At 15.9% G+C, this 24,293-nt stretch overlaps 12 protein-coding genes across 12 annotated transcripts in view; 6 read left to right on the top strand and 6 right to left on the bottom strand.

Annotated features, from left to right (window-relative positions):
• Positions 1-402, top strand: part of DLC1 (dynein light chain 1, putative) — a gene marked incomplete at both ends in the record, with an annotated part of 2,207 nt that extends 1,805 nt beyond the window's left edge. Inside the window, 2 exons of the mRNA XM_028674387.1 lie at positions 100-162; positions 355-402. Of these exons, the coding sequence (XP_028526273.1) occupies positions 100-162; positions 355-402 (111 nt within the window). The remainder of the gene's footprint in view (positions 1-99; positions 163-354) is intronic.
• Positions 403-464: 62 nt separating this feature from the next.
• Positions 465-2,802, bottom strand: PGAL8A_00115600 (conserved Plasmodium protein, unknown function; the record flags this gene model as incomplete). The annotated part of the gene is made up of 7 exons (XM_028674376.1): positions 465-539; positions 639-714; positions 787-958; positions 1,082-1,555; positions 1,632-1,772; positions 1,876-2,464; positions 2,734-2,802. 7 exons carry the CDS (start codon positions 2,800-2,802, stop codon positions 465-467), a joined length of 1,596 nt encoding a protein of 531 aa, XP_028526272.1.
• Positions 2,803-4,508: 1,706 nt separating this feature from the next.
• Positions 4,509-4,891, top strand: SNRPG (small nuclear ribonucleoprotein G, putative; the record flags this gene model as incomplete). Its single annotated transcript, XM_028674365.1, has 2 exons — positions 4,509-4,578; positions 4,710-4,891. 2 exons carry the CDS (start codon positions 4,509-4,511, stop codon positions 4,889-4,891), a joined length of 252 nt encoding a protein of 83 aa, XP_028526271.1.
• Positions 4,892-5,379: 488 nt separating this feature from the next.
• Positions 5,380-9,679, bottom strand: PGAL8A_00115400 (conserved Plasmodium protein, unknown function; the record flags this gene model as incomplete). The annotated part of the gene is made up of 3 exons (XM_028674354.1): positions 5,380-5,503; positions 5,665-6,068; positions 6,263-9,679. The coding sequence occupies 3 exons, from the start codon at positions 9,677-9,679 to the stop codon at positions 5,380-5,382; spliced, it is 3,945 nt and encodes a 1,314-aa protein (XP_028526270.1).
• Positions 9,680-10,007: 328 nt separating this feature from the next.
• PGAL8A_00115300 (zinc-binding dehydrogenase, putative) lies at positions 10,008-11,168 on the top strand (the record flags this gene model as incomplete). Its single annotated transcript, XM_028674343.1, has 1 exon — positions 10,008-11,168. One exon carries the CDS (start codon positions 10,008-10,010, stop codon positions 11,166-11,168), a length of 1,161 nt encoding a protein of 386 aa, XP_028526269.1.
• A 413-nt stretch (positions 11,169-11,581) lies between these two features.
• Positions 11,582-12,301, top strand: MED7 (mediator of RNA polymerase II transcription subunit 7, putative; the record flags this gene model as incomplete). The annotated part of the gene is made up of 1 exon (XM_028674332.1): positions 11,582-12,301. One exon carries the CDS (start codon positions 11,582-11,584, stop codon positions 12,299-12,301), a length of 720 nt encoding a protein of 239 aa, XP_028526268.1.
• Positions 12,302-12,679: 378 nt separating this feature from the next.
• PGAL8A_00115100 (mitochondrial ribosomal protein L4 precursor, putative) lies at positions 12,680-14,879 on the bottom strand (the record flags this gene model as incomplete). Its single annotated transcript, XM_028674321.1, has 2 exons — positions 12,680-12,876; positions 13,193-14,879. The coding sequence occupies 2 exons, from the start codon at positions 14,877-14,879 to the stop codon at positions 12,680-12,682; spliced, it is 1,884 nt and encodes a 627-aa protein (XP_028526267.1).
• A 557-nt stretch (positions 14,880-15,436) lies between these two features.
• Positions 15,437-16,109, top strand: PGAL8A_00115000 (conserved Plasmodium protein, unknown function; the record flags this gene model as incomplete). Its single annotated transcript, XM_028674310.1, has 4 exons — positions 15,437-15,508; positions 15,673-15,758; positions 15,868-15,925; positions 16,002-16,109. 4 exons carry the CDS (start codon positions 15,437-15,439, stop codon positions 16,107-16,109), a joined length of 324 nt encoding a protein of 107 aa, XP_028526266.1.
• Positions 16,110-16,560: 451 nt separating this feature from the next.
• On the bottom strand, positions 16,561-17,156 carry PGAL8A_00114900 (protein transport protein SEC61 subunit beta, putative; the record flags this gene model as incomplete). The annotated part of the gene is made up of 3 exons (XM_028674298.1): positions 16,561-16,639; positions 16,716-16,826; positions 17,110-17,156. 3 exons carry the CDS (start codon positions 17,154-17,156, stop codon positions 16,561-16,563), a joined length of 237 nt encoding a protein of 78 aa, XP_028526265.1.
• A 1,226-nt stretch (positions 17,157-18,382) lies between these two features.
• Positions 18,383-19,069, bottom strand: PGAL8A_00114800 (60S ribosomal protein L22, putative; the record flags this gene model as incomplete). Its single annotated transcript, XM_028674287.1, has 3 exons — positions 18,383-18,490; positions 18,597-18,728; positions 18,896-19,069. 3 exons carry the CDS (start codon positions 19,067-19,069, stop codon positions 18,383-18,385), a joined length of 414 nt encoding a protein of 137 aa, XP_028526264.1.
• A 1,409-nt stretch (positions 19,070-20,478) lies between these two features.
• PGAL8A_00114700 (clp1-related protein, putative) lies at positions 20,479-22,086 on the bottom strand (the record flags this gene model as incomplete). The annotated part of the gene is made up of 1 exon (XM_028674276.1): positions 20,479-22,086. One exon carries the CDS (start codon positions 22,084-22,086, stop codon positions 20,479-20,481), a length of 1,608 nt encoding a protein of 535 aa, XP_028526263.1.
• A 745-nt stretch (positions 22,087-22,831) lies between these two features.
• Positions 22,832-23,515, top strand: NEP1 (ribosomal RNA small subunit methyltransferase NEP1, putative; the record flags this gene model as incomplete). Its single annotated transcript, XM_028674265.1, has 1 exon — positions 22,832-23,515. One exon carries the CDS (start codon positions 22,832-22,834, stop codon positions 23,513-23,515), a length of 684 nt encoding a protein of 227 aa, XP_028526262.1.
• Between the last annotated feature and the right edge of the window lie 778 nt (positions 23,516-24,293).

Raw genomic sequence — 24,293 nt, 5'->3', positions numbered from 1 at the left:
TTTTTTTTTTTTTTTTTTTTTTTTTTTTACCTTTTAAATATATATATATATATATATTTATATATATATTTATATTATTTTTATTATGAAATTTTATAGGAATATATGAAGTTAGTTATTTTAAAAAAGTTACCACAATTGAAAATTGTTGATAATGAGACAGTACTGAATTTTAAATATAATTTATGAAATAAATAAAAAGAAAAAATATTTTATTAAATATATATATTATGCAAAAAAAAAAAAAATAAAAAATAATATAATTTTTTTTTCTATATTACTTTATATATATATATAATAAATTATTATTTTTTCTGTAATTATGGTCTTTTTTTTTTTTTTTTATTTATTTAGATTACAGAAAAGCAAAGAAATGACGCATTAACAGTTGAAATAATATAAAGAAAAGAAAAAAATAATAAAATTATTATAGTATATTTTAATTTTAATAATCTGATTTTCTTTTACTTTTTTATTTTTATGTTTTTTATAATATCAATTTTTCTTTGATAAGATTTAATTTTTTTTTCTAAATTTGACTATAAATAAGAAAAAAAAAAAAAAATAAATAATAATAATAATAATAATTTTAATTTTTATAAATTTATATATTTTGTAAAAAAAAAAAATAAAATTACAATATCTTTATTTAATTGGATGCATTCTAAAATAGAACATTCGTTGAGAATATCGTTGTTTTCTTTTTGATTTATTCTAATAAAATAAAAGAAAAAATATGTTAATATATAAATATTAATTAGTTTTTAAATTAAAAACATTTAATACTTATTTGATAGATTGGTTGTATTATCAATTTTATTAGTAAGTTCAATGATTAATTTATCCATATCATTTAAAGAACAATTATTTTTTTCAATATTTGCTAATATTTCTTTTTCTTTTTTTTCGCTTTCCTTTATATTTTTATGTATATTATTCATTTCATTTAATAGTTTTCCTATATAAAAAAAAATTTTAATATATGTATATAAAATGAAAGATAAAATTATTATTATAAGAATATTTTTAAAAAAAGTATCTATTATAATGATTCATTTTTATAATCATATTATTATTATACTTAAATAGGAATAATTTTTTTCGTGTTCTTTCATTAATTTATCGTAATTTAATTTCTTATTATTAATTAGAACATTCAAATAAAGAAAATCAACATTATTAATATTTTCATTGATGGATATAATATAATTAATATTAGCGAATTTTTTTTTATATAAATTTAATAAAGTTTCATTAGTCTTTTTTACATCTTCTATCTTCATTTTTTGTTTATTTAATATTGCGTTATAAAAGTCATTTATAGAATTGCTTTTTTTAATTAAAAAATTGTCACTTTTTATTGTTTCCTTTTTTATCTTATAATTTTTTATTTCTTCATCTAACTCAAATAAAAATATTTTACTTTGACAAATTACTGAATTTATTAAAATTTTTGTATTTTCATAATATAAAGTAATTTTTTTTATTTCATTCTTTAATTTTTCTATTTCATTTAAAGTTAGTTGTTGTTTTTCCTTTAAATTTAAATATGTATCTAAAAAATTACATATATATATATATATAAACATATTAATTTTATTTATGTTTTCTTTATTTTTTTAATAATTTACTATTTATGTTTTCATTCTTCTTATAAATTTGTGTAAAATAAAATTCATCTTTAGTTTCTTCTTTATTCCAATATAAGCAAATATTCCTTTCATTTATTAAGTTATTTGAACATTTTTTTTCAGAATTATCTATATTATTTTCTTTACATAAAGGATTTAAATTTTTGATTATTATATATTTATTATGTTTGTGTATTTTTTATCTTTATATATTTTTTATTAATTTATATTTTTAGTTTTTTACCTATTTCATATTTTATTTCTTTATTCTCTTTATCCATATTTAGTTTACTTGTAGAACTTTCTTGATGTTCTAGATTAGTTGTTTTTTTTTGTATTTCATTTTCTAATATGTTTCTTTCATGATTAATCTTATCAATATCATCAATGCAAGTATTTATATCGCTATTTGTTTTATTTAATTTTACATTTATACTATTTTTTTTACATGTAATTATATCTTCTATATTTTCTTTGTATACTTTATTCTTTACTTCATTGTAGTTTACACTGTTATCATTATTATCTAATTCTTTTTTATAATCATTATTTTCTATTATATTTTTATTTTGTGAATTTATACATTCTTCTTTTAATAAAATTTTTTTCATAATATTTTTATAATTTAAGATAGATTCATCTAAAAATTCAATTAATCTATTTAAAAATTCTTTATGTGGAACATTATAATTTAAATTATTTTCATAATTATATAAACATATACATATATAATGAATATATTCTAAAATTTTTAAAAAATTTTTTTTTTCTTCATATTTTTCTATTAGACATAAAAATGCTTTATTCTCTAATTCTATATTTTCGTTTTCAGTCTGTTATAATGCCATGAAAAAAAAAAAAAAAAAAAAAAAAATGGAATTATAACAATTAGTCATTTTTGTATTTGTTATCATTTATTTCGTTGCCATTTACTTTATTCTAAATTTATAATTATTTTCATTATATATACATCTTACATTAATCAATATTCTTTATTATTTATTTTTTTTCAATATCTACACTATTATTACAATTATTATCATTATTTTTTTATTAATATAATCAACATTTGTATATAAGTATATATATTTTTTATTTTTACCTTTAAATTTTCATTTTTACATAATATATCTTTTAATAGGATTTTTTTATCATCTAATAAATAACTCATTTTATCTATTTTACTTTTTTTTTTTTTATCTTTTTTTTTACTTTTTTTATTAAAATTTATGTTAAAATTATATAAAGTGACGGGATAAGTTTTTTTTATTTGAAATATATTTTTAAGATTTAATTATAAAAATTAATATTCAATTTTAATTTTTTTTTTTTTTTTTCTTTTTTTGTCTTATAGGACTAAAATTAAATATATTATAGAATTCTATAAAATTACAATTTGAAATTTAACAATGAAATTTTGATATATATTTAACAAAAATTTTAGAGAATTTTCTTTTTACAAATATTAATTTTACACTTCAATAATTACATAATATAAATATTAATATTTTAATTACATTTTTTTTTTTTTTTTTAGTTTTAACATTAAAAGGATATTATATATATATATATAGAATATAAAAGATTCATTTGCATATATAAAAAATAAAATCAATAAATATATGAAAGTTATTAATATTATAATAATAATGTTGTCAATATTTTTAATTTATGAAAATATAAATTCTGTCTGTTTTACATTCATAAAAACTAAATAGAATTTTTGTCATTACAACATATATATTTTGTTTACAAAAAAAAAAAAAAAAGAATTATAATAATAAAATTTAGTCAAAATTTTTATATAATTTTTAAAATTTTAATATTTCAAACCAAATTATTTATTTTTTCCAGTTTTAAATAAGAAAATTTTAAAAGTATTCTCTTCATTTTTAGTACTTATATATAATTTATATTATTTTCTTCCACATTTGTTATTGTACTTTTTATTATTTTCATCATTTTATAAAATTACAAGAATATTTTATTATCTATAAGAGCTTTTAGATAATTTTCTAAGTGTAATTTTAATAAAGAAATAAGAAAGTATAATAAATGAATATATTAGATGAAAAACAAAATATTATAAAAAGTTAATTTTTATAAAAAAATAAAAATAATTATTTACATTTTTATAATAATCTTTATGTGATTTATTTCTTTTTTTAGATAAAAAAAAAAAAAAAAAAGATTATATAAATATATATATATATATAGTTATTAATCTACCATGAAATTTATAATATATATTATTAATTTCTAATTTTGAAAAATATATATAAATTTAATTTTACTATTTATCATGTATCATTTTATTTCTTTTCATTCCTTTTTCTGTTTTGTAGATAAATTTATATATCAAAATGATTAAATAAAAATATTTTAAAGTTTTGTAAAACATAAAAATGTTCTAAAAATGAAAATAAAAATTGAAATAATAAAAATTTAAAATAATGTGAAGAGAAGTATAGAGTGTCTTCAAATTTTTTATGATTTTATTTGACAATTTAGATGAAGTTGCCTTTGTACAATGATAAAAAAAAAAAAAAAAAAAAAAAAAAAAAAAAGAAAATATATAAAAAAGAGAAAGAAAAATATGAAAAAAAAAATTGAAAAAAAAAATTTATAAAAAAGAAACACTACAAAAAAAATTGAAAAAAATAATAAAAACATATTGAAAAATAAAATTAAAAAATAAATTATAAAAATAAGGTAGTAACATAATTTTTGAAAATTAACATGGGACCTTATTAATATATATTAACTACCAAAGAAAAAAAAAAAAAAAAAAAAAAAAAAAAGTTAAAAATACAAATTTGGTATTTTTTAAAACTTTAATAAAAAAAAGAAAAAAGAAAAAAATAAAAAGTAATCAAAATGACTTTAACTGTAGGAAAAGCAGGCCCAGCTTCGGATTTTAGAAAATTTATGGAGAAAAGATTACAAAGTATGAATAAAAAAATAATAAAGAAAATGATTAAAAAAAAAAAAATAAATAAATAATTCTTATATATAATTATTATATTATTATATTATTATATTATTATATTATTATTTTTTTATTTTTTTATTTTTTAGTTTATTTGAATGGAAACAGGCAAATTGTTGGAATATTAAGAGGTTATGATACTTTTATGAATTTAGTTTTAGATAATACAGTTGAGATTAAAAAAGATGAACAAATTGAAATAGGAATTGTTGTTATAAGAGGAAATAGTATTTCTTATTGGGAATGTTTGGATAAAGTAGATGTAAAATAATTTATATATTAATTTTAAATTTTTTTTTTTAATATTTTTATTATATAAATTATTATTTTTTGTTATGTTCAAATAAAATGTAACAGATTAATTAATATATATCAAAAAAAAAAATCTACAAAAAAAAAGATCCTTATAAAACTAAATATATATATATATATATATATATAAATTCATATTACTAAAATTCTATTATAAATAAGGATATATTTATATAATTGAATTAAGAAAAATAAATAAAAAAGGAATAATTAAAATAATAAAAGTAAAATAAAATCCTATGAATACAACTAAAATGAATCTTTTTTTTTTTTTTTTTTTTTTTTTTTTTTTTGTTAAATTTTAANCAAAAAATTATTCATAAAAATGTTTTATTAAAAATTAAAAATTTATGGAAAACTTAAAATTTAACAAAAAAAGAAAAAAAAAAAAAAAAAAAAAAAAAATTTTTTTTTTTTTTTTTTTTTTTTTTCTTTTTTTGTTAAATTTTAAGTTTTCCATAAATTTTTAATTTTTAATAAAACATTTTTATGAATTTTTTTTTGAGTTCTAGCTCTATTATTTTGCAAAATGAATACAAAACAATCACAAGTTGAAATATACTCTTTTTCTCTGAAAATTATAAGGAAAAAATGATGAACGAATTAATAATATTAATTAATAAAATGACAAATTAAAAATAATAAATAATATATATATGAATACAAAAATATATTCAATTTTTTTCTTTTTTTTTTTGTTAATTGTTTTTTTTTTTCTTTTTTTTATTTAACCTTTTGTCAAACAGTCTTGTTGAAAAAGTGTATGAATTCCCTTGTAAGAAAAAGTAATAGGATACATATGGAGACGAAAATAATAATTCATAAAAATAATTTTTATCTTTAATGAAAGGAATGATTAAAAAAAAAGTTAATTCGTATAATTCTTTTTTCAAGTTGTGTAAAATGTATATTATTAATTTATTAATTAAAAAAATATCAAAAGGAGGATTAACTTCATAAGTTCCGCTGTGTAAATTAAATTCAAAGAAGTTACCTGAACTTCCAAAAAATATATCAATATCATTAAAAAAGGAGCAATATTTTTTTAAAACAGCATTAAATGGAGAAGAAAAACATTCTCTTTTTATTTTCAATTCTTTTTCTAAAATATTCATTATTCGTTTAGGTATACAGTTCTATATAGATATATAAAAAAAAAAAAAAAATAAATAAATATATATATATATATATATATATGGAATAAATTATTTTTAATTTATGGAAATAATAATTAAAATTTTTATTATATATAATTTATAAAATATCACATTTATAAATTTTACAATTTGAATATTATTTATATTTTTTTTTTTTTTTTTTTTGTATTTACTTGAGAACCAGAATGATTTATATTTCCTATAAATGTATGATAACGTACAATTAAAAAAAATACCAAATAATAAAAAGTTTTTATAAAAATGTTATTTCTATTTTTAATTAAAATTCCATTTTGTTTGTAAAAACAATCATGTTCTTCTTTCTCAATATTGTTTCTAGCAGAATATTTTATAATTAAATATTTATTTAGACATTTTATACAAATACAATAAATATTATTAAACAAAAAGGAAAAAATGAGTGGATTATATTTATAAAAAAAAAAACAATATCTATAAAATAACACACATAAATTTATATAATGTATTTTATAGGTTTTTTTTAAAATATATAAATTTTCAAAAACATAATATTTTTTTCCTTTAAATTCATAATATATATCTCGAATCTCATGATTATTTATTTTACTTTTCAGATTAAAAATGATAAAATCTTTTTTTGTTTGAATGTAAAAATGATCTTCACTAATATTTATATAAATATTGTGAAATATTCTTATGCTTCTGTATAACAAGCTTATATATTTTTCTAAGCAATTATTTTTATTTATTTTTATGAAATTTTTTTTTCTTTTTGTTATCAATTTATTTTTTCTATTTTCTATGGAAGTATTTTTTCCTTTTTTTAAATAACATATATAATTAATTACATATATATTTTTATATTTTCTATTATCTACCTTCTTATTTTCTAATAGAAAAAAATTCTTTTCAAGAGTTCCTTTCAATTTATACCTATATACATTTATAAAATTTTCTATTCTGTATACTAACATTATATGCCACTTATTAAAATTTTTTAAATTACTCTTTAAATATAGAAAAATTTTTTTATTTTTTAATTTTTTTAAAATGATATACTTATTGTTACATAATAGATTTAAAAAATCGAAATATTTATATATACATAATTCATTAATAATATTATTTAAAAATGTTTTCCTTTTTTTAGTTAAAGTAATTTCTTTTATTTTCAAAATGTTTTCTTTTTTCATTTTATCCAATAAAAAAGACGAATATACAATAAATAGATAAATATGCAAGTTTAAATAAAATATACTTTTGTTATACAACTTGTTTAATAAAGGAAATAATAATATTTTTAAATTTTCAAAAAATGTTTTCATTTTTTCATTAATATAGTAATATAAATTATTATTACACCCATTTTTTTCTTCAGTTCTGCTTATATTTTTTATTTTATTTTCCTTTTTTAAGGGATAAAAATTATGGTGTAAATTGTTTTCTTCATTTAATTTTTTGTCAGATGTACTTTTATTGCTTACATGAATGTTTTCTATTATCTTATTTTTATAACTTGTAGAAGTTAAATAATAAAAAATATTTATATCTTCTGTATAAGTGGTATTACTAATATGAGAGAATATTATATTATTTACATCATTTTTAGGTGATAAAATATGTATATTATTTGATAGATTATTTTTTTTCTTAGTATTTTTCTTATTCGAATTGTTTTGTATATTTGATTTATTAACTTTTGAATATGTATATTCTCTTTTTCTGTGTGAATTATAAATAGTTAATTCTTCTCTATATATAATATTATAAAAAGATTTTAAATATGCATTTTTTTTATTCAATTTATTAAAGAAAATATTAAAATTCTTTTTAATTTTGTTTTTATTGTTGTAATAACAATTTTTATATGAGTGATCAACTTCATTTTCTGGTTTTTTATTAAAATGTTTATTTACAATTTGAAAATTTTCAAAATAAAAAAATTTGTTCACAAAATTGTTAAAAAAATAACTAAAAAGAGAATCTTGATATTTAATTTTAGTTGTATAGTTACATCTCAGAATACATATGATAATAAAGATAAAATATTTTTTTTTTTCTATTACATTTAAATTTTCTTTTTTTAATTTATTGAAAGAACAAAAAAAACACAAAGTATAAAATTCTTCCTTATTATTATTATTATAATTACTTCTATTATTATTATTATTATTACTTCTATAATTATTATTATTACTTCTATAATTATTATGATTTTCCTTTTCATAATTATTTTCCTTTTTATGATATTTTTTACAATTTTTATTTTCATTGACTTCTGTCAAATATTTACAAAATCTTATTTCTTTATTTGTTAAGTTATTTTCATTATGTACTAAAAAAAAAGAACAGAAAAAATTTATATCCAAAAAAATGAAATAAAAAAGAAATAAATTGAATAAGTATTTAAATGATAATTGAATATATAGTCTGTTAATATTTACTATGGTTATAAACAAAAGTTTTTCTATGTTTTCTTTTAGTAAAATTCTTATATGTTTAAATAGAAATAATTCATCAAAAAATAACTCATTTTTAACGTATTTTTGATACATATTAGAAGAAATAAAGAGTATTTTAACAGATGTAAACAAACTATTTAAACGTTTTAATTTATTTAAAGGAGACTTGTTATTATATTTTATTGTAGTTTTCTCATTATTCTCAGTTCTTTCTAAAGAGTATAAAGAATACAATGAATTAGAAATAAAATAAATACTTCTGTTTATGAAAGAGTAAAAAATACAGTTTAACACGTTAAAGTAAAAATCATTATACACAGCTTTTTTAATAACATACTTTACATTACTTATATCAATTTTTAATTTATTAATAAAGTTTGAACTTAAGTTATAATATTTGTTTCTTTTTCTATCAATGCAATAATTATATGAACTCATTTTATAAGTATAATTAATGATATTCAAATGATTTATTTTATTTATTTTATTTATTTTATTTTTCTTAGAATTATTCTTATCACTTTTGTAAGGGTTGGTAGATTTATATACATAAATACAATGTCCATTTTTTTTTTTTTTTTTTGTCTTTTCTTTCGTATTTGAGTATTTTTGTAACTGTTTTTTTATATATTCGTAATAAATATTTTTCTTATTAACATTTATAAGATAATTTAAAAGTATGCTGAATTTTTTAATATAGAAATTACACAAAAAAAATCTTTTTTTCCTATAAGTATTTCCTTTTCCTTTGACTAAAAGAAAATAAAAATTTCTGAATAGGTTATAAAGATAGGCAAATTTCTGTTTTATAATGAAATTGGAATTTTTAATAGTTATATTTTGAAATAATCTATTTAAAATTTCTTTCTCTATAAAGCATATATTTTTTTTTAATTCAAATATATCATCATTTTTTTTTAAACAATATTCTTTTTTATATAAGCTGAGAATTCTCTTGACACTTTTTGATTCTTTACTTGACTTTGATATATTTTCATTTTTTAGTAACTCTAAAAATATATTTTTTAATTTTAAATATTCCACATAATATAATTCAAATGTAAATATATTTACAAATAATTTTCTGATTTTAATGAATTCATTTTGTAAATTATATTCATCATTTAAGTTAAGGATATTATACATTTTTTCATAAAATTTTTAATTTTATAGAAAATATAAGAGAAAAAAAAAAAAAAAAAAAAAAAAAAAAAAGAGTAAATACATTTAAAGAAATTAAAGTGATATTCAAAAAATATAATATATTTATATATAGTTTATTTATCTTATTATATCATCTTTTCTTTTATATATAAATATTTATATTTGTATATATATATAATATATAAAAAAGATAAAAAAAAAAAAAAAAAATGTAATAACAAATATATATTTTTATTTAATTTTTTTAATCTTGTACCATTTTAAATGCATTTTTATTTTTAATTTATTTGAAAAATTAAAATACGATTAAATGAAAGGAGTTTTATTAAAAGGTTTAAATAAAATAGTATTTAGCAAATGTTTGAAAAAACCAATTTTGGAAAAAAATATTTATTCTAAAGAAAAAAATGATTTGTTAATAAAAGTAACAGCAGTTGGTATTAACAGAATAGATATTTTAATAAAACAAAATAAATACTTATCTTTTCCCAAAGATAAAAGTTTAGGTTTAGAAATAAGTGGGGTTGTAGAAGAATCTAATTGTGAAAAATTTCAGAAAAATGATAAGGTTTGTTCACTTTTAAAATATAATGGATATAATGAATATGTAATAGCAAATTCTTATCATACCATTAAATTAGACAACTCATTATCTTTTATTGAAGGTGCCGGTTTATTAGAAAGTTTCTTGACAGCTTATAAATTAATTTATTTTATTGCTAAATTTCCTATGATTAATGGAGATTTTATAAAAGAAAAAAATATTACTATAAACAATAATGATATAGACTTAAATAGAAAAGAAGATATTTTAAATTATGATATAGATTTTATAAATGAAGAAAAAAGTAAAAGTATAAATAGATTATATGATAATTATTTTGAAAATGAAGAAATAAATGTTATAGTATATGGTGCTCTAAGTAGTGTTGGTGTAAATTTATTACAATTACTAAATTTTGAGAAAAAAAGAAATATTCTTAAAATTAATAAAATAATTGCAGTAACTTCAAATGAATTAAAAGCGAAAAAAGCTTTAGAATTAGGTGCAACAGATTATGTTTATCACAATAAAGAAAATTTTGTTGAAAACACATTGAAAATATCAAAAAATATTAATTTAATTTTTGATTGTGTTGGTAAAAGTATGTTTGAAAATAATTTAAAAATATGTGCTCCAGATACTAAATGGATTTTATATGGCTTATTAGGAGGAGCAAAACTTTCCAATTTCAATTTATATCATTTAATAAATAAAAGAATACTTTTACTTAATTCCACCCTTTATGATAGGAGTGATTTATACAAAAAAAATTTAATAAAGTCTTTTGAATATAATTTATTACCATTATTGAAAAAAAAAGTTTTGAAATGTTATATTCATGAAGTATTAAATATTGAAAACATTGAAAAAGCACATTATATAATTGAAAACAACTTAAATATAGGTAAAGTTGTTTGCACATTCTGATATTTTATAAGTATTAATAAATTAATTATATAAAAAAGATACAGAAAAAAAAAAAAAAAAATTCTATAAGTATATAAAAGTTTATTTTTTCTGATATATTTTTTACATGAATATTTATATGAAATTTTTTGAAAATATTTTTATATTGTAATATATTTTTTTATAAAGTTCATTTTAACATGGATTTTTATTTTGATAAGTTAAACTAATTTTTTTTTTTTTTTTTTAATTTTTTTTTTATGTTATTTCTTATAAATTTTTTTTTTTTTCCTTTTTTCTATTTTATCCTTTTATTGTAAAATTACAATTTTTTTTTTTTAAGCTAGAAATAATTTTATATGTAAATTATTTTTTATTTCAATTTTATTTTTTTTTTTTTTCTTAGTTTCACTTTTTTATATATTTTTTAAAGTATGACCGATAAATATGTATCAGGTTATCCTCCTCCACCATATTATTATGAGGAATATGAAGATGCAAATATAAAAAAGATTTTTGAAATAAATAATTCTAAAGATAATGAACAATTTATAAAAAAAATAAATGAAATATATAATATATATGATATTAATGAAAATAAGAATATAAAAACGCTTCTAGCATATAATGATATAGATAAATATGATAAAAATAAATGTACCTTTTTAATGGGGAGACCCCCCCCAATAGCTTTAAAAAATAATTATAATATATTTGGTATGAATTACAATGTTGAAAGAAAAATTGAAAAATTAGAACCAGACGATTGCTTATATAATGAAAAAAAAAACTTAAAGGAAGAATTTATTAGATTATATAAAATGTATAAGGATTACTTTTTTGATTTATTTGATGATATAGTAAATAATAGAAAAAATGATAAAAGCATAATAAAAAATTTAATAAAAGTTCATATAAATTTATTTCATATATTAGCTAATTTAAGGTATCATCAAAGTGTTAATAATATTATTAATGTATTAAAGATACAACTAAAAAGAAGGCAAATAGCCATTGATAAAATGAAAATAAGTTTGTTAAATGTGTATAATTATATAAATTATGTCCAAACAAATTTTTCAAAAATAAAAATGATTAAAGATGAAAAAAAAAATACTAAAAAAGAAAAAAAATTAAAAATTACAGAAAATTGAAATAATGATAAATAATAATATTTATATAAATATGTATTTGTCTAATTTAAAAAAAAAAAAAAAAAAAAAAAATTATATAGAACAATATTTTATTTTTATTTTTATTTTATTTAAAATTTTTTTTTTTTTTTTTTTTTTTTGTTAAAAATTATTAATATATTATATTAATAAAACTATTCAAATTTAAATTTATATTGCTTTGATAAATATTTCTCATTTTTAATATTATTGGTTTTTGTTGAATTATAATTAAACATTTTAACTAATATGTAGAATAAATATATATAAGTTTACTCATTTATCCTTTTTTTTTTTTTTTTATTTATTTTCATCAAAATTAATACTGTTTAGTTTGTTTTAACTTTCTTCATACTTATTTTATCCATGATTTTCATCTTTATTTTCATCATCATTTTCATTATCATCTTCATCATTTTCATCATCATTTTCATTATCATTTTTATCATCATCTTCATCATTTTCATCATCATTTTCATCATCATTTTCATCATCACTTTCATTATCATTTTCATTATCATTTTCATTATCATCATCTTCATGAGTATTTCCTTTTTCTAAAAAATTATTTATAAAAGAAATGTAAAAAATGTATTTCATTTCCTGTATATATTTTAGGTTTTGTTAAAATGACAAAATAAATACAATAAAAGGGTATAAACATACATTGGATGGTATACAAATGTAATTAAAAGTTATAGATTTTTCATTTTACTGAATTCATTTGTAGTGTTTAATATATATAACCACGTATTATTCACATATATATATATATATATATATATATATTGTGTAAATAATAAATAAAAAAGCATAGATAATATATGTATGTTAATTTTAAGTGATTAATTTTTGTTATTTTCTTATAATTACCTTGTAGTGTGGATATAGGTGATGAGAGACTAGAAACATTTTCTAGACACTCATCATCATTTAATATTTCATCAATCATATTAAAATGATCTTCATTATCATTAATATTATCAAATTCATCTTCAACATTAAATATATATTCATATTTAATAAATTCAGGTAATGGATCATTGCATTGAAATTTAGTTAATATAAAATTTTTGTAAGGATCTTTTTTTTTAACTTTTAATGGTCCTTTTAAATCACTAGACCATTTCCATTCTTGAATTCTTTTTTTTAAAGCATCTTTATCAAATTGTGAAAAATTGTTTCTTTTTTTTTTTTCAATCCATAAAATATTCCAATTATTCACTTTTTCTGGTTTTGGTGCTCTTGTATTATTGGGTGTTGCATATGTGGGAAGCCATTTCATTTTATAAGGATAAGTTTTCAATTCATATATAATATTATTTAAAGCTTTATAGGTAAAAATAACATATCTATATTTTAATAAATTGTAAATATTAACACCTTCTACATTTTCTCTTTTTATACTTGCTATATTTGCACATGCCCATAAAAAATTATCATTCACATCTGTTTTTCCTTCATGTACTAGTAAGGCACTATTACAATTTCTTCCTAAAATATTTCTTAAATATTTAACTGTATATTTTGTTTTATGTGATTTAATTAAAAAATTGTCTACAACTTTTATTTGATCTTGTGCAAATTTTGCCGACAAAAGAATTTTCATTCCTTTCCATAAAAATTTCTTATTAATATTAGTTTTCTGATCATGAGGTCTTATAGGATGATTTTTAACACCTAAATATCTCCCACATGTTTTTCTCCAATTCATTCTTGCTTTTCCACTTTTTTTTTGACTTCGGTATTTTTTAGTGCTTCCTGGCCATTCCCACTTATATAATTGCATTCTTTCTGTATATCCTGCTAGTACTGTTCTGTAAAAATAATAACATTTATGTAATATATCTGATCTTATCGGTAAACCAAAAATATCATTTGGTACCGTAATAAATTTAATCTTGTCGTCATTTTCATCAGATTCAAATTTATAAATTGGTATTTCTAACTTACTATTAAAACCAACAGCAGGAAATGTCCAGTTATTTCTCATTAATGTTTTTATATCTATAATGCATCCTGGTCTTCTTATAATTGGGTCATCATCAATATGTGCATAATGTTTCGCTCTTTCAAAAATGAATTTATATTCATCAGGGATTAATTCATTTTCATTTTTATCAGAAATTATCTCATTATTTTTATCAGAAATTATTTCATTATTTTTATCAGAAATTATTTCATTATTTTTATCAGAAATTATTTCATTATTTTTATCATAACATTTGCCATTATATTCATCAAAATATTCACTGTAACTATTATTATCATTTTTATTTATTTCATCTATATATCTATTTTTGTAATTTTCTTCCTTTTCCAATCCATTATGCCATTTCAAATTATTTTTTTTTATTTCTTCACATAAATTTCTTGGATCACTCTTAAATTGTTTTTCTTCATAATAAGAAATTTTCTCATTTTGTGTAAATACTTTATTTAATTTTTTTCTTATATTGATTGTTCTCACATTACGTTTTTGGAGAATCTGTTTTGAAGGATAGCTTAAACTGTTTACACATTTTTTAGCAAAATATGCTCTGTTAATTTTTAAAAACATTATTATTATTTATACTTTTAATAAAAAAAAAAAAATTACATGATTTAATTATATTCAAAAATAATTGAAAATTATAGTTTAACATAATTATAATTGCTATGAAGAATAATAAATATGATAACTTCATATAATTATATATTTTATTTTATTTTATTTTTTTTTTTTTTTTTTAGTATCTCTTCATTTACATATTATATATTTAAATCGTTACAAGTTATAGATTATATATTCCCCCTAAAAGGAATTTCTACTGTTAATAATAATATTATTCTTAAACAATTTAAAAATATATTTTAAATTATTTAAAAATATTTTTAAAATTAAATAATTTCATAAAATAGTGGGTAAAACCATTATTTTTTTTTATCACTTTATGACTAACTTTTTTATTCTAAAAGAAAAAAAAAAAAAAAAAAAAATTATAATAAGAAATATTTAATAGCTTCATTTTTAAACTATATTTCAAAAAAAATAATAGTATATTTTTTCCTATAAGATATAATTTTCTTAATTTAAATATATATATATATATATATATATATATATGTAGAATTATAATGAAAAAAATATTTCAAATTAGTAAGAGATTTATTTATTGGCCACCAAAAAATAAGATAAGGACATTAAAAGTAAGTATATTATTAAGTTACATAATTATTTATACACATAAATATATGTATTTATATTTATTATTGTATATTTTAATTTTTTTTTTTTTTTTTTTTTTCATGAATACAATATCTTAACAGTTTTACATTAATATATATAAACTCATTTTTGTTTGTTAATTCAGTTTCCTTCTGGTAAAAAATGTTTCATATTTGTGGGTAAAAGTGATGAGGATGGAAAAGATGAACCAGTATTATGTTTTGTTGACAAGTTAAAAATAAAAAATATATGCATATCTTAAATAGAAAATAGAATTATAAAATCTAAAGAAAATATATAAAATGTTTTATTTAATTATTATTTAAATTATATTTTTTAGCCAGAATCATAAATTGACATGGATGAATGAAGAAGAAGTTTTAAATTTTGAAAAACTGGTAAAAAAAAAAATAAGATATATATACATTGTCGTATAAATTAATACAATATTTTTATTTTTTCTATTTATTTTAGATGCCTAGACTCGATAGTTACTTTTCATTATATTTAGAAAAAGCAAAAAAAGTTAAAGAACAAAATTTGTTATTAAATGAAGAGTTAAACAAATCTTTTCATGAATAAATTTTTTTTCTTTTTTTAAATTATAAGCATATTTATTTAAAAACATTTATATATACTTTCTGTAATAATTTTTTTTTAGTGTTATTTACTTAATTTAATAATTACTTAACATTTATTAGATTTTTGAAATAACTAATCATAAATAAATTTTATTAAAACTTGTTCTATTTAATGTAACAAAAAAAAAAAAAAAAAAAAAAAAAAAAAAAAGAAAAAAAAAATTTTATTTATATAAAAAATGTAAAATCTATTCAAATAAAAAGAAATATAATTAGTAATTATTATTCTACCTCTAAAACTTTTTAATATTTTACTTAACTAAAAAAAAATAATAATTCATTTCTTAATTTTGAGTTATATTCAGAGTAAATTTTTCCAATTTCTGTATATTTCATACGATAATATGAATGTTATAATATTTAGATTTTTTTTTTTTCTTTTTCATTCTTTTTTAAATTTTATTAATTATATGTAAAATAACTACTGTTGCCATAAATATCAATGTCGCAATTAATACAGTTTGTGGGGTCCTAAATAAAAAAATGAGCACAAATTAAAAAAATATATCATATATACATTAAATATATATATATATATATATATTACAATTTAAAACCAGGTGAATCATCTCCATAAAATTTTACAATGCTATTTGTATTCCCACTTAAATTTCTTCTTTGCTTTGAGGTATTAGATGATCCTGTATTTTGTCTTCTCCTAAAGAAATACAAATATAATTATTCTATACTGTACATTTCTTTTTATAATATTTTTTCTTAATTTATTCTATATATATTTATCAATTGATTATTTTAATCTTGTAGTTTATTCATATATAGTTAATAGTATAAAAAAAATTATGCATATATTTACAATTCAGAAAAAAATATAAAATATTCATTATATTTTTTAAATTATTTATTTTAATGTTATATATATATTCCTTATCTAGTCATCTTTTTATTAAATAAATGTAATAATTATATATAGATTTTTTTACCTAGCAGTTGTTCTCATACCACCAACAATTATTGGAGTACCACTCATATTTCCCGAATTAGAACTACTAGTTTTTGCCTTCATATTAAAAATTATAAAGAGTATATTTATAAAATTATATATATATATAAATATATATATTTATATATACTAAAACATTTATAAACAATTTTAAATATATATATAATACATTTTTAATAAATATAAATTAATAAAAATATATGCAGCTTGATTTAAATTGAGATAAATGTTCTAACCATTATTACAGAGAAGATTACTTATTGTCGTTATTTCCTTTTTAAGTTTATGTTTAAATTTTAACTTTTTTTTTTTTTTTTTTTTAAATTAATTTTTTTATAATAAAAAACTTTTACTTTACTTTTTTTCTCTATTTTTCTTCTTATTTATATTAATATATATTTTTTTTTTATTTAAAATGTATTTTTTAGTTCAAAATTATGAGTAAATATATATTCATCTTTGGGAATTTTTTTTTTAAATATTCAAACAAAAAATTACAAAAAAGTTCAAAACTTAAAAATACATTATGCGATTTTACAAAAAAAAAAAAAAAAAAAAAAAATATGCATGATAAATTTTTTTTATAATTTTAATATAAAAAAATATTATAATCAGGTTTAAAAATTTTTATTTGAAAACTTTTTATCAAATAAAAATTTTATTTTTTATTTTCTTCAATAATTTCATTATACTCGCAACACCTAACTTTTATAAAAAGAATAATTTTTTATTCACATAATTATGTATTTAGAATTGTTTTTTTAAAAAAACATCTTTATTTAATGGTGAAATTTTACAGTTTAAAATTAAAAAATTTTAATATTCTAACTTTTTAAATTGAATTATAATTTTATAAAGTTTTTTACATTAACTTTTGTCTACTGATTTTTTATAAGGAGAAAAAATATTTCTAAAGTGAATTTTTTTTTTTTTTTTTTTTCTTTATAATATAAATTACAATATATATATATATATATATATATATATATATATATATATATGCAACTTTTTACTATAAAATTATAGAGTTTTTTAAGATATTTATCAAAATAAAAATTGTTCTTAATGTAACTTCATGGTTTAGAAAAAAAATTATCTTCTTTGCTAAAACAAAAAGAATAGAAAAAAAGAAGAATAAAAATAATAATAACAATCATACATAAAATCTATTAATTAATTCAAAAATATTAAGAAACAGTTAAATTTTAAAAAATTCATTTTTATTTATCTTTTATTTGTTTTTATTTTCTAATTTAATTATTTAATTGAAAATATTTAAATTCATAAGCTAATTTTCCTTTTGCAATGACTCTCAAAAAATCTCTAATCTGATGCATCTTTAAATACTTTTTAGCCAAATACTAAAAAAAAAAAAAATTTATATATGTATTTACATAAAAAATGCAATTATATTAATATGCTGAGAATTTTCTTTTTTAATAAAAATATCTTATTATAATTTCTTACTTTAATATATCTTTTTGAAAATGGAATATGTACGGTTATATATATTTTACAATCATCCGAAGTTACTATTATTTTGTTTTTTAAATTGTTTGTTTTTTTATCTACTTTTATTTTATCTTTAAAAAACTGTTCCTGTAATTAAGAATACAAAAAATGTAAGTAAAAAAATAGTTCAGTTTATGCAAAAAAAAAAAAAAAAATAAAATAATAAAGAAAATTTTATATGTTCAAGAAAATATTAATCATTTTTTAATTTATATATATTGTTTTTGTTTTTTTATTAAGTTTTCAATTATTACCAATCCACTTATGTCAAGAATCGTATCCTTTACTGGTTTTGTGCAATCTAGTACATATTTTATTCCTTTTGTGCTTTTTGTTACTTTCTGTTTTTTCCCTTTCACTAAATTTGTTTTTTTGACTGTTTTTTTTTTTAGTTTTTTAGTAATTTTAGAACCTTTTTTGGCTACCATCTTTAATTTTTATATTAAAAATAAAATTATAAATTTTAAAAGAAAATATTTTTTACTGAAATAAAATATTATATATATTGAAAAATAATTCCTTTTTATATAATAAATTTTAAATCAAAACTGTTATAGGTTTTATTACAGAAAAAACTGTTTTATTTAAAAATTACATATTAAAAAAAAAAAAAAATATATATTAAATGTGTATTTATTTTCTTTTTTTATATATATATTTATAATTTTTTTTTATTTTTTTTTTAAATATTTTTTTATTTGTTATTATTTTTTTTTTTTTTTTTGATTTAATATTCTTTTTTTTCTATACATACACAAATTTTTTTTTTTTTTAAATGCATATAAATTTTTTTTTTTTTTTTTTTTTTTTTTTACATTTACATAATCTATTATCTTAAAAAATGCTATTTTTTTGATTTTTAAAAAGTTTTATTTAAAATTAACAAAAACTTTATTTTAAATATATATAAATTTTAATAAATTATATATTTATTTTTTTTTTTTTAAAGTAACAATCTTACCCAATGAAACATACAATGAATCCAAATAGTGTCATTTTTTTTTTTTTTTTTTTTTTTTTTTTTTTTATATTTCCCTATTCCTTATTTAACTTTTAGCATTTTTAAACCTTTTTAAAGAATATTCGATTATAGTTTTACATATTCTTTATTTAATTTTTTTATATTTATTAATAATACCATTTATGTACTTGAAAAAAAAAAAAAAAAAAAAAAAAAAAAAAAAAAAACCACCTCTTAGATCACTTAACTATATTGTCTAAATAATTTTAGTTTATATTATATTTGAAATTGAAAATATTGATAAGAAATTAAAAAATTTAATAAAACATAATGTTTCAAAATACATACTATAATATTTATAAAAATTCATTAATCTATTTATACCTTATTTTTAAGTTATAAAGAAATTATTCAGTAAAATTGTTTTAGCAAATACAATAGTATGGTATATTGAAAATTTTATTATTATGCTCGAAATAATTCAATGTATTTTCTTTTAATAAAGAATATTATTAAAATTATATGAATAAATTCACTTTAAAAATAAATATTAGTTAAACTAAAAAAAAACATATATTTTTGATGTTTTTATTTATATTTATTTTAAATTTTCAAAAAAAGATATATATTATACATATCTACATTTTTCTTAATACAATTAAAAAATAAAACATTAAAAATGTATTAACAAAAAAAAAGAAAAAAAAAAAAAAAAAAAAATTATGAACACGGTATTTAATAAAAAAGAAAAAATGACGAAATAAAGAAAATTTCTATTCATTTTATTTTATTTTTTTATAAATTTATAATAAAATCTGAATAGGTCATAATTTTATAATTTTATTTAATTTTTTTTTTTTTTTTTTTTTTTTTCAATTAAAATTTAATTTGTTTAATGTTTCCAGGAACTATAAAATAAGGTGGGATATTATTTGATGTTATAGAAATTGGACATAGAATTTCGATTAAATAATCATTTTTATTTTCTTCGTTTTCTTCATTTTCAATTTCTTTTATATTCTGAACATGAACGAAAGCAGCTATATTCATAAGATGAACATAAAGGAAATCATTAGAATAAGAAACACCTAAAATACAATTGATTAAATTTTTGATATTGCTACTGTATAAGCTAACTGATACATTTTCTATTTTTTTATTTTTACAATCAGCTGGTAAAGCTGATAAAGGAACGGCTGAATTTGTATCTAGTTTTACAAAATTGGTTGAACTATATTTAAAATTTAATATATGACTTTTTTTATAAAAAGTATTATTAACATTTATATCTTTTGAAAAGTAATTATAAAACCATAGATTTCTACAATATCGTAGTCGATTATTATCAGATGGTATTACTCCTTCAAATTTAGGCATCCCTATAATTTCAACGTTTCTTGTTTTATCATTATTGACATTTTTGTTTTTATTATTATCATTACTATTATTTTCATTATTATCTGTGATATTATTATTATTATTATTATTATCAGGGTTGTCTAAATTGTTATCATCATTATTACAATCAATATTTTTATTATTATTGTTATTATTTAAAATAATATCATAGTTTACTTCGTCAATACTAGTTGAATCAACTTTATTGTAATGTTCTTTCAGTGAATAATGAAGAAAAGAATTATCAATAACAATAACTATATTAATATTATAAATTTCAATTAAATTTTGAATAATTTTGTGATCTGCTTCTGATGGTACATTTAAAATAAATCCAGATGAATATATTACTTCTTGTTCTGTATTATTTTTAAAATTAGTTGATTGAAAATTTAAATTATTCAACAACATTAAATGTATGCAACTACTTAAACATTCATTAATATGATAATATAAATTTATATCTTCATTAATGTCTAAATAACCAAAAAAAAAATCAAGTGAATATTTCATATTCATATTATCATAAACAAAACAGCTCATAATACCTGGTCCATTATTTAATTCAATTTTATCACAACTACATTTTGTGTCTGTTTCAATAAAAATTGGTTTAAACCCAGATTTTAATGCATAATTGCATAATAATAAAGAAACAGAACTCTTTCCTGAATTATTATTTCCAGTTATTAATATTCTAGGACCAATTTGTTTTTTTTTTTTTGCTAATTTTCTATAAGCATCTAAAATATAAGACAAAGATAAATAATCCTTCATAGTAGAATTTTTGCTTTCATATTCTTGTAATGTTTTTCCTTTTATTTGAATAATACATCCAGTATAAGTGTATATTGAAAATTTTTCATTAAAACCAAAATAATAGTCTTTATCTAATATTAATTCCCTACCAAATATTTCTGCTGTACACATATTCTTTTCACTTTTATTCAAAGTGTTATTAGATAATATTCTTACTTTTATGCACTCTTCTTTTTCATCAAATTTACTAGGTTTTTCTAATGTAACAATTCGTAATTCTCGAAAAGCCTTCAAATTATATATCCTAATATTATTTGTAGTAGTCATTTTTTTTTTTTTTTAAATTTTAATAATTTTTCATTAATAAAAAACATACGTTAGAAAAAAAAATTATATAATAAATATTTCTATAAGTATATATATTAATATAAATAGAAACATTTAAATATATTTTTTCATTTTTACATATTTATATATATAAAATATCATAGTTATGCTTTCAAACAAAAAAAAAAAAAAAAAATAAAATAAAAATAAAAATAAAAATAAAATAATAATATATAAGTATATATTTATATGATATAAACTTTTTTTCATAGAAATAAAATTATATTATTTATGTTTTATGTACATTAAAATATTATAGAGAGTAATACATGAAAGAAAAATTCGATTTTATTTTATATATATATGTATATTTTTTTTTTTTTTTTTCAAAGTTCATTTTTATATATATATATTAGGTTAAAATTTGAAATTTTTATTACAAATTATACATTATTTATTTTATTATTTTTAAGAAAAAAATTCATATATATTCGTTATATTTTTTTATAAAACTTGTACAAATTTTTATAATTTTTTATATGTGGTTCTATATTTTTCTTCATTTTCACCTTAATATTTTTATTTTAAATTTTTTATAATCCATAATTAATTATATATATATATTATTCTTATTTTGTTTTATTTGTCATATTTCATTTTAAAAATTATTTTGTATATATATATATATATAAATATATATAAATATTTTTAATATGGCTTTATATTTTTGATAAAGTTAAAAAAAATGAATAATGAATATGACCTGACAAACATTTCAGAAATAAACAAAGGGAAAAAGGTTATAATAATATTAGAAGGTGCATATTTACAATTGATTGAAACAAAAAGATATATATACGAGTTAACTAATAACATTAAGCATAAATATATATTAAAAGAAAGAAATCAGAAAAATATAAACGACTGTAGGCCTGATATTTTGCATCAATGTTTAATTCATTTATTAGAAAGTCCCTTAAATAAGTATGGTATGCTGCAGGTTTATGTAAAAACTCATGACAACCAATTGTTTTATGTATCTCCTCATTTAAAAATTCCTAAAACATATGAACAATTTGAATCATTAATGGTTACATTTTTAAGAAAATATAAGATAAAAGCGAATGAAAAAAGTATTTATTTATTAAAAATTATTAAAAATGATTACAATAATATTTTACCAGTTAATGGTAAAAAAATAGGGTTATCAATGAAGGGAAAGAAAGTTAATTTATCTGATTATGTAAAAAAATTTGAAAATGAGAATGTTCCTATAACATTTTTTATAGGAGCGGTGGCTTATACAAATCCTACAATGGATATAGAAATAATAGATGAAAATATCAATATATCTGAATTTAGTTTAAGTGCTGCTACTTGCTGTTCAGCTATTTGCTTAGAATTTGAGAATTTGTGGAAATTATTTTAATATTTTCTAGTGGAAATATTATATTGGTATTTTTTATTTTTTTTTTTTTATTATTACTATTTGTTATTACTTTTAAAAAGATATATTGAAGCTTTCCTAAAATGCAATGTATTGTAATATTTTTATAATGATTTCTTTTTAAGATTTTAAAATATATAAATAAAAAATATATAGATATTACTTTTTACAATACACATTTGGCAGAAATAATTTTAATGGGAATCTATTTCCAGTTTGGATAATTTTTTTTTGTTTTTTTTTTTTTTTTTTTTTTTATTTTAAATTTAATTTTGTTTGTATAAGGAAAAAAAAAAAAAAAAAAGAAAAAAAATTAAATTTAATTAAATTATATCTTATATATTTAGAACTTTCTTAAATTACTTATAAAGACAACGTATAATATTTTTCAATTTTTTAATACGTTATTATTTATTCTTTTTTTTTTTTTAAATTCTATTCAAATATAATGAAAATGAAGTATGGAATTAATTTAAATTTTACTTTTATACCTTCATAATAACATTTACTTTTAAATTCATATGTAAAAAAAAATATTTTTGTTACTTAAAGCTTCAAAATTTAACCAAATATCAAATTATCACATAAAATAGTCTACATAATTTACATTTTAAAAAATTCATATATATATATAAATATATATATATATAAAAGTTTTTTCAGTTAAAAATTTTTTTTTTCTTTTTTTTTTTTTTATTTCTGCGGCACTAAAAAAGCATCATTTAAAAAAAAAATTGTTTAAAAAAAGGATGTGAAAAAA

Source organism: Plasmodium gallinaceum, assembly GCF_900005855.1.
Source record: "Plasmodium gallinaceum strain 8A genome assembly, contig: PGAL8A_v1_63, whole genome shotgun sequence".
In the NCBI taxonomy this organism is placed as follows: Eukaryota; Apicomplexa; class Aconoidasida; order Haemosporida; family Plasmodiidae; genus Plasmodium; species Plasmodium gallinaceum.
Note: the sequence above shows the minus strand (reverse complement) of the source record. Positions and strands in the feature narration are given on the sequence as shown.